The 14,686-nt window shown below is 50.2% G+C and overlaps 2 protein-coding genes across 19 annotated transcripts in view; both read right to left on the reverse strand.

Moving 5' to 3' along the window:
- SEC16A (SEC16 homolog A, endoplasmic reticulum export factor) overlaps positions 1 to 3,406 on the reverse strand; it is a 30,328-nt gene extending 26,922 nt beyond the window's left edge. For 5 of the 17 annotated variants that reach the window (XM_080561458.1, XM_080561456.1, XM_080561453.1 and 2 more), the window contains exons 1-2: positions 3,224 to 3,404; positions 460 to 616 (exon numbers count right to left, since the gene is read on the reverse strand). The gene's annotated coding sequence lies outside the window, so the exon portion shown is untranslated. Of the gene's footprint in view, positions 1 to 459; positions 617 to 3,223 lie in introns of all 17 variants that reach the window. The other 12 variants (XM_080561443.1, XM_080561457.1, XM_080561454.1 and 9 more) reach the window with 7 other exon arrangements.
- Positions 3,407 to 7,863: 4,457 nt separating this feature from the next.
- NOTCH1 (notch receptor 1) overlaps positions 7,864 to 14,686 on the reverse strand; it is a 41,075-nt gene continuing 34,252 nt past the window's right edge. For both annotated transcript variants that reach the window (XM_080561441.1, XM_080561440.1), the window contains exons 28-34: positions 14,145 to 14,361; positions 13,700 to 13,790; positions 13,258 to 13,423; positions 12,196 to 12,491; positions 11,726 to 11,873; positions 11,527 to 11,624; positions 7,864 to 11,166 (exon numbers count right to left, since the gene is read on the reverse strand). In XM_080561441.1, coding sequence (XP_080417567.1) covers positions 9,700 to 11,166; positions 11,527 to 11,624; positions 11,726 to 11,873; positions 12,196 to 12,491; positions 13,258 to 13,423; positions 13,700 to 13,790; positions 14,145 to 14,361 — 2,483 coding nt within the window. In that variant the 3' untranslated portion in view covers positions 7,864 to 9,699. The remainder of the gene's footprint in view (positions 11,167 to 11,526; positions 11,625 to 11,725; positions 11,874 to 12,195; positions 12,492 to 13,257; positions 13,424 to 13,699; positions 13,791 to 14,144; positions 14,362 to 14,686) is intronic.

Raw genomic sequence — 14,686 nt, forward strand, 5'->3', positions numbered from 1 at the left:
TTCTTCAGCTTTGTTGCTTAATGCGAACAGACCGTTTTACAGGTAAAGTGAGAAGCTCTCAAAGTACTCATCGGATGTTATTCTCCTGAGCAGAATGCACTTTGGTAAAAAAGGTATCATTCAGGGCAGTAGTGTTATTTATTTTGAGACTGGCAACTGTGTTTTCATCCCAAATATTCTCTTTGAGATGAGTGCTGCGTAGCAGTAAAACAGCATTTAGGAACATAAAATACAATCTACTCCCCACCTATTAATCAATCGATACTCTCGCTTTAACCTTAGCAAGACTCTGGCACAGTGCCGCAGAGTTAAAGCCGCGCTGCCGGCTGGACAGCGCAGGGACAGAAGTATCCCAGCTCTGCCAACAAGAACTCCAAACAACGCCGGCCAGGAATTCAGTGCACATGAAGTTCGGTAATTAGGAACGTGTATTTTTCAATTTTACCATCCCTTACCAACCTGGGGAGGAGGGCAGCTGACAAAATGAGTTCTTCACTACTTGTCCAGCTCAGCAAGGCTTTCGTAACATGCGATACTCTTGTTTTTCTAATTGTATGCAACGAACGTGGTCTGTATCATACAGGCTGCCACCAGTTCTGTCATACCAGATGCAATTCTGTTTACAGAAGACAGACAAAAGCTGTGCAAGTCTTGTTTTTATTTTCTCATTTTAAAGATTCAGCATCTTGTCAGTAACAGTAATAAATCACTTGTTCCTAGTCAAGCCAAAATTTTCATCGCTATAGAAAAGTTTAAACAAAAAAAATCTGGTTTGGGGTTTAAGAAAAAGACGCATTGAGTAAACGTCGCATAACTGTGTGCATTCCGTGAAGATTTCCAAAGAAAAAACTCCTGTAAAAAGCACATTGGCCAGCACGCGCAGCACAATCTGTGTAGCCTTTTTCAGAATCCATACAGCTTAACCTCTTCTGCTCATCACTGAGAACCCAGCAGTCTGGTGTGTTATCGAGGCCCCTCTTCCAGGGGACCAGAAACATCAGTCAGCAGGGACTGCGTCTCTCAATTTCTCCTCCATATTCGTACATTTCGTAGCCTTGATTGACTGCCTCAATTCTTAAGCTTAGACCTCACAAACTCGTTAAAACTTTTCTTTTGTTAAAATGGGACCAGAAGCAGATTTCAACAGAAAAGCACTGAACAGAAAGCTTCGTTTGTTTCACGCATTACTTGCAGTTGTATTCGTTTTTTTTTAAAAACCACAGCTGCCTGTTGAATTCGTCTCAAGGAATACTTACAGAAGGGTTTTGGTGCTGTGCAATCATTTCTCCTACACTGACACCAAGGCGAAGTTTTTCCAGCTGTGCACGATTACTGCCAACCAAGATGACACCAACAAAACCCTGCCTGGTCACCTCCCTCAGTTTCCACATGCTTAAGAAACCCCAGGGACATCTCTAAAACTGTACTGGACATCCCAACTTATTGTCTGTCATGTTCTGTGTATTAGTTTAACTGCAAAAACTCCTCTCCCCTCCCTTTAAATAACCTAGTGCTTTTATGCAACACATCGAAAAGTGGGAAGGAAAAAAAAAAAAGGTAATAAAACCACCTGCAGAGACAGCTCCCTCCTGGAAAGCACTAACTTCACTGAACAAAAGGTCAATATTTACCGAACAGTTCGGTTATTAATAGAAAGATTATGTGAAGCCGTTGAGCGCAGAAGCCAGCTGTTTTGTAACTTAAATGCCCACTTCCACATTTCTCATGGGGGCTTCACTGCTTCCAGCGTCCCATCAGATGTACACACACACAGCGCTAATGTTGGCCCCACTCTTGCAATAGCCTGGGCTAGTAATCAGCTAATTAGAGTCAGCGTAAAGTCCTACGCTTAAGCGCTGCCTTGCCATTCCTACAACAAGACCTCTAACATCACGTTTCAGAGGTTCAATACGAGGGCACCAGACTCCTTGCAGAAGTTAATATTAACAGATACCACACAGTAGTAAAAGCATGCAGAATTTGAAGAATTAAGTGCAAATAAAACGAACGTGCCCATGGCAGGAGTTTAAACAGGAGGTATCAGCTCCTAGACACTGACCCTCCCTGCCTCCAGTATTAACAGAAACGCTAATTTGTGTAAATGAGTAATAATTACATAACCTAAGAACAATCCAACTCTCTGCCTTATCTGCTTTGGAAATTCTTAACTTTCCGAAGGTTTAACGGATAATACAGAGCAGCCTGCCAAACATTAGTCGCTAGAAACAACAACTGCAGAAGGTACTTCCAACCACGTCAAGAAAATATTACCAAAGAGGAGAAAAACAACGAGAACTACCCTCGAGACAGGGCCACCAATAAGTCCCACCTGACAGGCTCTATGGTCATGATGGGTTTTAACTCCCCTGTGAGAACTTACCTATATGAAGGAACAACTGGGGGAAATTTGTTTAATACCATCTCCATGTATTTATGCTAAATAAATTAGTCTTAAACAACAATAAGTATGCCCACAAAACAGGTTACAGAGCACTAATATTAATTCTCAAGTGTGCTTATACCCGTGTCTGTATGTACGTACACACAATTGTGCATGCATGTGCCTATACCAAACAACAGATGTACTCAGATATTCCTAACTAAAAGAAAGGAATATATAGAACAAAGCACCGCTGTGCCAAAGACACGAATAGCTGGGATATGCAGCTCGTATAAAATCAGCATTTGGGCCACTTGTTTTTATCTTCCCGCTGCAGAGAGCTGCAGGCGGACGGCCCTGGGGCTGAGGGCATTTTGCGCCTTCAGCAGCGCTCACCGCTCCCTGCCAGCTTTCTTATACGTGGGACCTACAGGTGAGAACGCTGTGCTGGGAGGAGAGCCCTCCCAGTGCCAAAGCCACAAAAAATACGACTCGCAGCTGGCAGAAATAAAAGCAGCCAGCACCTTCCCCAGGCTCCGCCGGCCGCCGCGAGCCCCTCGCTCCAACCCCAGCGTTTCGGGGGCCGTGCCCCTGAGTCAGCGCCAGCCGCTGCCCCCGGAGCACGCAGACCTCCGTAATCGGGGTGTAGGGAAAATAAAAACCGCCCTCCACCTGACGAGACGGGCTTTAAGCGCCTCGCTCCCAGCAATACCCGGTAACGACCGCCTCGAGCAGGACCCCGGCGGGCAGAGAACCCCCCTCCCGGCCCCCCAGCTCCCCCCCCGAACCCCCCATTCCCGACGCCCCGGCCCCACATCCCCCCCCGCGGCCGCCCCGCGGTACCTGCCGCCAGCCGCCGCCGGAGCCCCCTCAGCGCCGGGCGCCGCCGCCGCCGCCCCCCCTCAGCGCTGCCGCGGCCCCCCCGGCCGCCATCTTGGCACATCCGGCCCCCGCTTCCGCCGCCGCCGCCGCTGCTGACGTGTCGCGCCGCGCACGCGCGATGACGTCGCCGGTGTGTACAGGGTGGCGCGCGCGCGCGCGCACGCGCTTGTTTATGAGGGCGGAAGCGGCTCCGCGAGGGCTCCGCCCCGCGACGCTGTGGCTCGGCGCAGGCGCAGCGCGGCTGCGGGCCGGGAGGTCGCGGGTTCGAATCCCGGCTGGGGCGGCTCGCAGCGCGGCTGGGGCAGTACAGCGGTTTCTCGCCGCCCTCGGGCCCCGCTCCGCCCGGCCTCGACCGCGGAGGTCTCCTCCTTCTCCTCCGTGAAGCCCGAGCCGAGCCCGGCCCCTGTGGACAGGGCCCCGCTGTGATCCCTCTCAGGAGGCTGCGGTGCTGAAGACGGCCGCCAGGGCGGGACAGAGGGCTGCGGTCGGGCCCTTCCTCCTGGCCTCCCTCCCTCCTGGCTTCCCTCTTTCCCTTCCTCCTGGCCCTCCTCCTTCCCTCCTTCCTTCCCCACACAGCTCCTTCTCTGCCCAGGGTTTCCTCACGCTGCCCCCCCCGGCCTGGGGCCTGCTGAAGCACCCGAAGCTGTTTTGGGGGAGAAAGAGGCAATTCAAGAAAACGCCTCTGTCCTTCACCTCCTCGAGGTCCCCGGCCTCACGGATAACGTGGGCTTAATTTGTGAAGTTGCTTAATTATGCGGAGGGATGTTAATTGTGTGGGGGCGTGGAGGACGGGCGGACAAGTGTCCGAAGTCTGTGGTGTCGCAGATGCCATGGCTCAGCCCTTCTGCACGTAGCCACCTCTGTGCTGCATTAAATAAAAGACTTTAAAAAGCACTTCTCCAAAAAAAAAAGCACGTTCAGTGTTCTTTTATTTCAGATAAGATGGGAGCATAATATCAAACAGCTATGTGCAAGTCTAAAGATTTTACTCGACTCTTCTTTGTGTTCCAGTGCTGCTCTGAGGGCCTATTTCACGTGAACACAAAGCTTTTTTTGGGGGGGTGGCATTGTTCACGTGTGAGAATGGTCTCATTTAGCAGAGTTTGTACACAAGCAGTGGTCACTGTGCCTATATTGTCGCACTCCACACCGAACAACAGGCCCTGAAGGGGAAAATCCAAATGACCTAAACAAACATCTTAATCAAGGGTCATTATCAGTGCAAGAGCTGTTTCTGCACGCTTGATCATTAAAGCAGGGTAATATCCTCAAAGCCCAGTCCAAGCAGGGGAAGCAGCACTTTGATGCTGGTGTGGGAACCAGAGGCAGTGCTGTGATTTTTAAAGTGCCTTTCATCTCCCTCTTTTGTAGGAACATTCTTATAAACCAGCTTGTCAAATACAATTTCCCTACACAGGCATGAATTGCAGATAAAGCCCTGGTGTCCCCTTGATATTTTCCCCAACAGGTGTCATCTGAGGAACCACGATTTTAATTAGCCTGATTGACTTTTAAAATATATACATATTCTGTAAACACCATCATCAGCTACACCTGTATCTATAGCTAGATAATTACATTATATATCTAACCCTTTTTTACACACACAATTCAATACTAATGATGGGATCTCACCTTTTCTGTTCTCCTGTTAAATATGTGACTGTAAAGAATTGTCACATTAAGGCATTTAATCCCTTTTTACCATGAAGCTTCCTAACTTATTTGCTGTACTTATGCAAACGCAGCCAGCTCTGGACTTGAATGACAGGCTGCAAATAAAAAGGCATGTTGAAGGGAAGAGGACAGTACACACCTTTCTGTCCCCCTTCATCGGCATTTCTGGGGTCCAGCACAAGCGAGACTGACCTTTTGCCGTGACGTTCTGATAACTCGGCCTTCGGGTTGCAGGCAACCGTAAACACAGCACCACCCCAGAGAGCTTCCTATTAAAATGATTCTTCCGAGTTTAGAAACAGGAACAATGTCTAAAGGAGAGTTTCTGTTATGAGTATTGGTAATCTGTATCAGGTTAGCCAACTCGGACAAGCTGAGTTTTATTTATTTACTGGTTTAGTTGCTGTGCTTATTCAGGCTACCCCAACCACACTAACCGACGTGTAATTCGAGAGGCTACACCTTAGATGAATTTGGCTCCTTTTGTACATTCTTCAGGGGGTGATTTGAGCTGCAGTAACAATTCAGCAATCAGGGTTCAAGCAGCTGTTAGCAACTGGCTGAGCAAACACCAATAGCCTGGAGGTAAAAGCAATACAGAGTAGCAATTTCTAAATGTCCCATCTAATTGAGCAGGAATAATGAAAACAAAGATTTTTTTTTTTAAAAAAAAAAGCCCTCCAGCATGTAAATAAATAGTTCAGATGCACCCTCGTAGCAACAACATGCGTACCATTGGAATAGCTCGGTTCTAATCTTGTTTTATGCAAACACTTCTGAACTCTTTCCTTGGCGTGGGATATAATTTCAGTGCTTCTCAGCCTTTTTCACCTGGAATCCTAAAACAACAGTGCCTGCCACGACCCACTCATCTCTCGGCATCTTCTGTTGACATGAGGGCTTGAGATTCAGCTCCTGGCATCCTTACCGACACAAGGGCTTGAGATTGTGGTCAGACAATTGTTGGAGGGGGCTGGAGAAATGCAAAGCCTCCTGGAAAGAGATTTTGTGGGAAAGCCCTAAGTGTGGGGGGAGAAAAACGTTCTCTGTGGAAGCCTTCTCTGACTTCTAGTTTTATTTTGTGGCCAATTTATTCGTATATATTCACGTGCCAATGCAGACCTTTTCCTTTTGTCCCTTTCAGCAAAATTTGCAGCAGTCAGCCTTCTCTTTCCTCGTGCCATCCCCCCGACTGACCCTCACAGATTTCACAGGCTGTGCAGCCACCTCGCTTCTTTAAATGAGCCATGTGTTCAGCTGCCTCTCGCAATGCCACCTTTTGCATATCCTCATAGCCCCTTTTCGTACCTGTTCCGGGCCAAATTCCCGCCTTGACCACGAGTGACCGGAGTGTTACATGCAGACAGGAGCGAGGGCAGGAGAAAGCCTTACTAATGCCTCATGTGCCCCGGTCTTGCTGCCAACCCCGAGGCCTGCCACGCTTGCTGATGGCGGTGGGCACGAGCTCTGGGACGTGTACGTGGGGGAGAAGCCTGGCAGGACGGGCTGCATGCGAGCATGCAGCCAGGTTTCATGGACACCACATGTTAAAACTGTGGTGAAGGCCGACAGCACCCTTCTAGCATTTCCCAGATGGGAGGCAACGAGACACAGCTGGCGGAAAGAGCATGTCTCACAAAAACCATCGCCAGGGTATCCCTAGTGGTAACAAAGCCCTTGCTGGTAAACTGGGGGAAAAGGGATTCTCAGTAAAAATACTCCTTTCCACAACGTTTGCACGGAGTGCAGGCTGACAAATCGCCCCCCTTAAATCCAAAATTCACTGGTGCTGGATGGTGTGCAAAAATGCTGTGGGGTGCCTGGGACTGGCAAAGAAACCCAAGCTCACTGAAGCCTGCATTGAGTGATACGGATAGGTGCTGGGGGCCACGAGCATTTGCTGCAGCAGCTGCTGTAGCTTCTGCAGTCTGGCAGGGGACACCAGGGCAAAAAGTGCTCTGCTGGGGCTTCTGAGCTGTTGTACAGCAACTGTCTGAAGGCCCCGAATCCAACTGGGGCTGGGCATTCGGTACGTGTACACACATGCCCGCTTCCTCCCCGGCCGCCGAGTGGAAAATACCAGCAGCATTCCAGGGGTACCGGGCTTATCTGGCCTGGGAGGAGGTCCGCGGCTCGGCTATTTATGTCCGGGTATTTGGGGACTTTGCAGTTGCATTTGGAATACAGACTCCCTGTGGGAAAGAGAAAGGATTGAAATAAATTGCCTTGAAGATCCGAGTGCAGCAAGCTCAGTGCTGCTGCGTGACGGGCTTTGTGCACAGGAGTGGGACTCGCGCTCTGGTGCTGCTTCCCCTCAGACGCCTCCAGTCTGTGTCTGTGCAAGCAACCACATTTGAGAGCTCTGCCACATGCTCAGCTGTGTGTGAAGTAGGAAGCACGATACATAATTCTTATCACCACTCCAAGAGGGCTGTGTTTCTAGAGACCCCAAATAATTAAAGGCATGTGGCCGTGCTTTACCCTTCTCCCATCAGCTGGGGAGTTATCCTAACAATCTGCTGCTAGCGATCAGGAGACAATGTTTTTAAGCAACAGAGGAGTGCTTGGCATGGATGTGAAAGACACATGAAAAACATTTTCAGTGTTAGCCCATTGGGATCCCGACCTCACGGCAGAGGCAGCAGCGGACATCGAGGCACGCACAGCACCGCAAAGGACCTGGAGGCCGAACGCCTTGCAGAGCCCCTCCTGCCCTGCTCACACCGCACATCCAGCGTCTGTGAGAGTTTGGCACAAGGTAAGGAGAAAGCTTCGTTGACCAAAGGCCCTCTCTGAGCTGTGTCTAGGAGAACGACATTAGGAAAGCGCCAGTTCTTTGTGCCGAGGCAGCCCTGCAGTACTGAAGGACAGCGGGTGTCAAGCCCAGGTTTCAGTCGATTGGTAACAAAAACACTAAGTTCCAGTTTTAGTAAAATCTAGATGCTGAGAAGCACCATTTATTGCAAATCAGTTAACCAAAAAAAATACATCATTTTTGCAAACTACAACTTTGCATGTAGATAACTTTATTACAGAAGATATCTTTTCTTAAACTACACTCTAGTTTATAAAACATAGGAAGATTCAACACCACGTGATGTTTTTATCACTCATTTTAGGGATGTCACAATAACTGTGGTCTGAAATGTTGCTAAGATGAGTGCTCAACAAAGCTTTGTGCCTTGAGAAATATCCATTTTATTTGGCGTTCTAATAAAAAGGAATGAGGAAAAGGAACCTTTTTCTTAGGTTTTCTGGATTAACTGCACTCTATTTGCCTGTCCCATACATGTCTAGTCGGAGGGTGTTTGCTTGCCTTCGCACCCGAGCGAGTGATATTCCAACACCTCTATAAGGTGATATATTTATGATATATTTAAGACTTGCTCATTTAGATTTTTGAAACAAAATCCACCTTTTCTTAAAAAAAAACATATTTACAAACATTAAATCTGCCACAGGCTTATACTATATTTTACATGATACACAGAACGAGTGCACATCAATATAAAAAAAGATGCATCACTCCAGACTAACAAGAACAAAATGTTAACGTTTCAAAGCACAGGCTCAGCTGTGCTGTCCTCGCCCCCTGCTTCGACAGCCCGGCATCCCACGAAACCCGGCCGTGCCCCTCGCCCAACACCCAGCCAGGGAGCCGGGGGCACGGGCGAGCACGCGGTGGTGGCAGCGTTGTAATGCTTCGCAGTCTCGCTCAGGTTGTCTGCATTAATCGACACGCCTTCTTTAAAACAGGCAGGCCATCCTTAAAATAAGGATGCGGTTTACAAGTTTATATTGGCATTTATTTCTTAAACAGTTCCTCAAATGCAAACACAAAAACATCAACAAGAAAAAAAAACACAATAAAGATATTCAAAGTAAAATTAAGTCTCCTTTGTGTATAAACTCCACAGCTATGGGTTTGGTATATACTCCATAGTTATGGGTTTGCTGTCTTAGAAAGTTTGGCAGATACTCTTCTTTTTGGTGGGGAACAGTGTTCGTGTTATGTAAGGTTGTTGTTGTTTTGTTTTTTTTTTTAAGCTTAGATCCTGTTCTTACAGGTCCATAATCCTGATTTATTTATTTTTTAGATCATAAAAATCATTTAAATATATTTTTATATATATATATAAAAAGAGAGAGAACAAAAATTTCTATTACCAAGGCAAATATACAACTATATAATACTGAAATTTAAACAAAGATTCATGACTGGTACCATAAAATGTCCTCTCAGATAGAACAGCAAAGGAAACATTTTAAAGTACATTTCAAAAATCTGTCCATGCTTAATTTTTTTTTCCCCAAAAGGAGTGGTATTTTTAGTCAATTCTTTTCTTTTTTACATCTCTTTCTGACTTGAAAGAGCAAAAAAATAAATTAATGGCATTTCAGAATCCCAAATGGTTGCTTATAGCTTTACATAAACATTTTCTCTCAAAACAGCACAACGAACCCCCCAATCAAAAGAGAATGTCCTATAAACACCTAGTTTCTTGATTTCTTGAAACACAACTGGTGTCTCACATTGAGTTCTTAACAATAGAACATATAAATAAGAAGGCAGTGTTTTCATGTAAAATAAAAAGTACATAAATAAATACTAAAAAAAAAAAAAAGAATTAATTTGTCTTTTTATTCTCGTATAAAAACATATTTAAAAAGGATCCTTTAATAAAAGCATCCAACGTCCTGTGAAAAAAAGATCTCCCTCCAGCTCCCCCCGCGCGGCAGCGTCTCTGAAAGCCGGCGTCTCACTTGAAGGCTTCGGGGATGTGTCCCATCTGCGACTGCATGCTGGTCGGGGGGCTGGAGATGCCCTCGGACCAGTCGGACACGTTGGAGTGAGGAGACGAGCTCGACCACTGGTCCGGCGACTCCGGAGACGGCGTTAGGAAGGGGTGGTCGGGCACCTGGAGCTGGTGGCTGGGGGTGTTGTCCAAGGGGGAGGAATAACTGTGCTGGGAGGGCGGCGTTAGAAACTGCGTGGTGGTCATGGGCTGCGCGAGGGAGGACGGCAGGGACGTGGGCAGCAGCTGCGAATCTTGCGGCAGGATGGTGTGCACCGCCATGGTGCTGCCGCTCACCGGCTGCAGGTCGGGCTGGCTCAGCTCGGTACCGAGGAAATTTTGGCCGATGTGGCCGCTGGCGTTGGAGCCGGCGCTGTGGTGCTGCTGCGGCTGCTGCGGCGGCGGCTGCGCGGGTTGCTGCGGGGGCTGCTGCGGCTGCATGCCGGGCTGCTGCAGCTGCTGCTGCTGGAGCTGCTGCAGCTGCTGGCTCTGCATCAGGTGAGGCTGGGAGGCCAGCCGGGTGTTGGGCATGGCCTGGTAGCTCATCATCTGCGACAAGCTGGTGGTGGGCAAGCCGTTGTGCAGGGAGGTCATCATGCCGTGCTGCAGGTTCTGCGTCTGCTGGTGCGCCCCCGGCTGCATGTTGCCCCTCAGGGGGTTGTACTGATTCTGCACCATGCCCGTCTGCAGCCTGCTCAGCCAGTCGCACTGCCCGTTCAGGCCGGCGGCTCCGCCGACGGAGAAATTCATCGGGGCGTTGCTCATGGCTGTGCTGGGGCTGGAGACGGGGAGGTGCGAGAGACGTGGCGGCACCGAATCGAAGGCCATCCTGCTGGAGTTTCCCATGGCCATATCCTGCTTCCCCGCCATGTTGAGGTGGTTGATGCTCATGTGGGCATCGGGCATGCCCGGCAGGTGATTCAGAGGCATGGAAGGGGACTGCTGAAACGGAGAGGTCATCAGCGGAGGAGAGGCGACATCTGACAGGTACCCGTGGGGCGACTCCAGGGAGTCCACTGGGGACAGCACGCTGGAGTTGTCAAGCAGACAGCCTTTTCCATCTTGTGACTTTTTCCTCCGGGCTTTCAGGTCTTTGGCATCCTTGCCGTTGCAGCTCAGGCCCTTGGTACTCGGCTTCCTGGCCTTCTTGCCCTGGACGGCGGGTTTCAGGTTGCCGATGTAGCTGTTGGGGGAGCAGAGCGGCGGGGACAGCGTGGGTGCCCCCAGAGGGCCGTTGTGCAGCGGCGGGCTCCGCACCAGGTTGTACTCGTCCAGCAGCCTCACGATGTCGTGGTGCATGCGCTCCTGCGCGATGTCCCGCGGGAGCCGGTCCATGTGGTCCGTGATGTCGCGGTTCGCAAAATGGTCCAGGAGGACTTTGGCCGTTTCGTAGCTCCCCTCTCTGGCCGCGAGGAACAGCGGGGTCTCCTCCTAGAAACCCAGCAGAGATGATTAGGTTCGTGTTCAGATTTTCCTGGCTAACGCTTCCCTGAGCTCCTCGCCCAGCACCACGCAGCTGGGTGCAGAGGCTGTAACTGCCCCTCCTCTGGTGAGGCTTTGCCGCTGCCTGTTTTTATGCTGCTGAGCCACGGCCTTGTACTGGTACCAAACCAGGAGCCCCATGAGTGCCCCAGAACACGCAGGGAGATGGCCGCACTAACACCGTATCAAACCCCTTACCAAGCGCTGCACAGGCCATCGGCATCACCCGTAACACCAAACCCCACATTGCTTCCTCGAGCTGAATACCACTCCTCGAGTCACAGCAGAACAACACAATAAGCCCCCTACCTTATTGTTCTGCATGTCCTTGTTGGCACCGTTCTTCAGAAGGACGACTGCAGCTTCAATGTTATTCACGGCCGCTGCCCAGTGCAGTGCTGACTTGCCTACAGAGGAAGGCCAGGAAACACACCGAGCATTAGCGAGAGGTTAGAGGACCAGAAAACAGCCCTTTTCTTCGAGCCCGTGTTTCAGTCGCCTGCAGTACCTAGATCATCCACGGCGTTGACGTCTGCGTGGCAGTTGATGAGATCCTCCAGCATGCCCTCCACAGCCAGGCGAGCAGCCAGGATCAGAGGGGTGGTCCCGTCGTGCATGCGGGCGTCCAGATCGGTTGCCCTGTTCCTGATAAGGATCTGCCGGGACCAGGATCGAAGCACGGGAAGCACAAACGTCAGGCAGGACAGACAGCAGAGACACCCACAGCTCAGAACCCAAAAGCCCCTTCCCATGGGCTGGTCCCTCCCGTCCCTTCCCTGCCCTGGGCGCACATCAGGAGGGCAGCCCAGGATTGCTGCCTCGTGGGATTCGGGTGGCTCTGGTTATCCAGACTTCCACCACACACCCTGCTGGGACAAACTGGCGACACCGGGATAAGATCGGCCTTGTGACCGACCCGACGTGCAGCACGAGTACCTTCTGCAGAAAACCGGCGGCGAAGGAGAAGGGATCGGTTACCTGGAAGACTCCTTGGGCGTCGGCGGAGACGGCCGCGTGGAGAGGAGTCCTGCCCATGTTATCCTGGATGTTCGCGTCGGCGCTGGCTTCCAGCAGGCGCTTGGCAGCGTCGGAGCGGGAGTAGCGGGCGGCCAGGTGCAGCGCGGTCTCGCCCGTGCGGTCAGTCTGGTTGTGCAGGCTGGCGCCTTGGTAAATGAAGTCCGAGATGACGGCGGGGGCATCGTCCTCCTCTTCGCTGTTGCCAGTCTCCAGCCCACCTCCGCTGCACGAGGCGATCATGAGGGGGGTGAAGCCATCTGGAAAGCACAGGGGGGAAAAAAAAAGGCTTTTTTTGTACCTTTCTGTAATGCAGGCGGCTCAGCGAGATGTTCTGCCTGCAAGAGATGCTTATTCTCATGGGTGCATAAAGACCGAGTTCCTGACTGGCTCTGCACATCAAACATGAATATCCTTCCTCTGATATGGATGTGAAATTCCTTAGTGGTTATCTCACCGCTCGCTGGTTTTCCTGTTTCATCTGCTAGCCTGCACACTGCAACGTGCAAGGTGCAATTTCTACGGGAGGTTGCTCAAAGCAAACTTTAGCGCACTACAGTGCAGCCTTAAATATTTTCGGTATTTGAGAGGACAATTTCACAGAGGTGAGGAAGACCAAATGTTTGAAATAATTTAAAAGTCTAGTAACTATTAACATAGTTAAAAACCTGAAAGGAAAACCATTAAATGTGCAGTTTGGTGGGAGGAGAGGAATCTTGGAGTGGCAGGGAGGGAAGCTGGAGGATTTAATAGGCACTTTTCCTGTATTCTCTAGTTTCCCTCTCTGATCAAATAAAGAGATCTTATGGAAAGCAAAATTTGTCAGGGTCCCTCTCTCATGCAGAACAGCAATCGCGTGATGCAGAGTGGTGAGCAGTGACTGTGACATGGGGCTGAGAGGGCAGGGACAGTAGCATTAGGAACAGAGCTGGGCAGGTCTGTCTGGGACTGCCCATCTGCAGGCAGCCAGCGAGGATTTCGGATTAGCCGAGGAGCAGCGCAGCAAAGGCAAGGAATCCGCCTTACCGGGACCTCTCACGTTGACATCCATGCAGTCTGCATCGATTTCACCCTGCGGTGGAGTAGGTGCCATGGAGGATATGCGGAGGTCGGCGGCATCCAGGTGCTGTTGGGTCCACTGCCTGTGGTCCGTCTGATCATCTGAATCGGGCAGCATCGCCTGCTCCTCAAACTGCGGGAGGACAAAAGGGGATGAGCACCACGAAAAACACACGAGGCAGGTGTGGGAGGGGGGAGCTGAGCTGCAACACAGAAAATTCTGCAAGCCCCAACGGCGCGTTCGCCATACACGCAGGTTTGGAAAGCAGCCTTCAGACATGGTGAGCAGCACAGACCGGGCCCCGAAGGGGAATCCGTCCTGCTGCTTTCCCAGTGCTCTGCCCTTCCGTGCCACAGCCGAGCGAGTGACTACTTGCAGCACAGAAAGGAAATCCTGCAGGTAGCTTACCCTGAACTTCTTGGTGTCCAAGGTCTCCTCATCACCCCACTCATTTTGGTTGTCATCCATCAGTGTGCCATCTGAAGCGTTTTTGAGGGGTCTTTAAAAACAAAACCATGCAAAAAATTAGCTCCTCCGCAGGAACTGGTACGGGATGGGCTGTGCTTATTTATACACATGCACAGAAGAAGAATCAAAAGAAGATTTTCAGGAAGTTCCCCTCAAGGTGCCTTTCATATTTTACCAAGTGCAAATGGATCAAGAATCGTTTAAAAACCTCCTCCAAACTAGAACGTGATTTTCCCCACGCAGAACAATACGAAACCCAATTTTTCTCCTCCCAACTACTCTGCTAGGATGCACTAGAGGACAAAACTCTGATGGGATTCTCCAGAAGAGCCCCCAGACAGCCCCACTCCGCTGTGTTTAACAGGCTAACACGCAAATTACTCACTTCAGTCCAACAGAATCCTCCCCAAGCGGCTCTCGTCGCTTCTTCTTGCTTGACTCTGTCACTTTGAAGCCCTCTGGGAACCAAAGCTGCCCATGCTCCCTGCGCCGCTTACGAGATACCAGTACTCCCACTCCGATGAAAGCAAGCAGGACCAGCACAGCTACCACCACGTACATAGGATACAGCTGGGAGTTCCTCGTGGGTTCAGCCGTTTCACCTGAAAAACAGTGGGGCACAAGGAGACGCTGAGACATTAAGCTGCATAGCAAACCAGTGACAGAGTGGAAATGAAGCAAAATTAGTTAATAAAGGTACCTAAGGCTGATCTAAATCAGCCCCCCCAAAATAAGGTCATTTTATACGCTATTAATCAGAATTGCAAACTATCGGCAAATTCTCCGCTGCACAAGCCAGCCTGCATCAGGAGACAGCTTTACTTTTTTCTCCTTTAAGGAAAAGGATTAGCAAACTTCAAATCATTGCGCTCGCATTGAGCTGTTAAGACAAAAGGATTTAGGGGGGATTTTCAAGATACAAACTTC

This window comes from Anser brachyrhynchus (genome assembly GCF_964034855.1).
Source record: "Anser brachyrhynchus genome assembly, chromosome: 19".
NCBI classification, from domain to species: Eukaryota; Metazoa; Chordata; class Aves; order Anseriformes; family Anatidae; genus Anser; species Anser brachyrhynchus.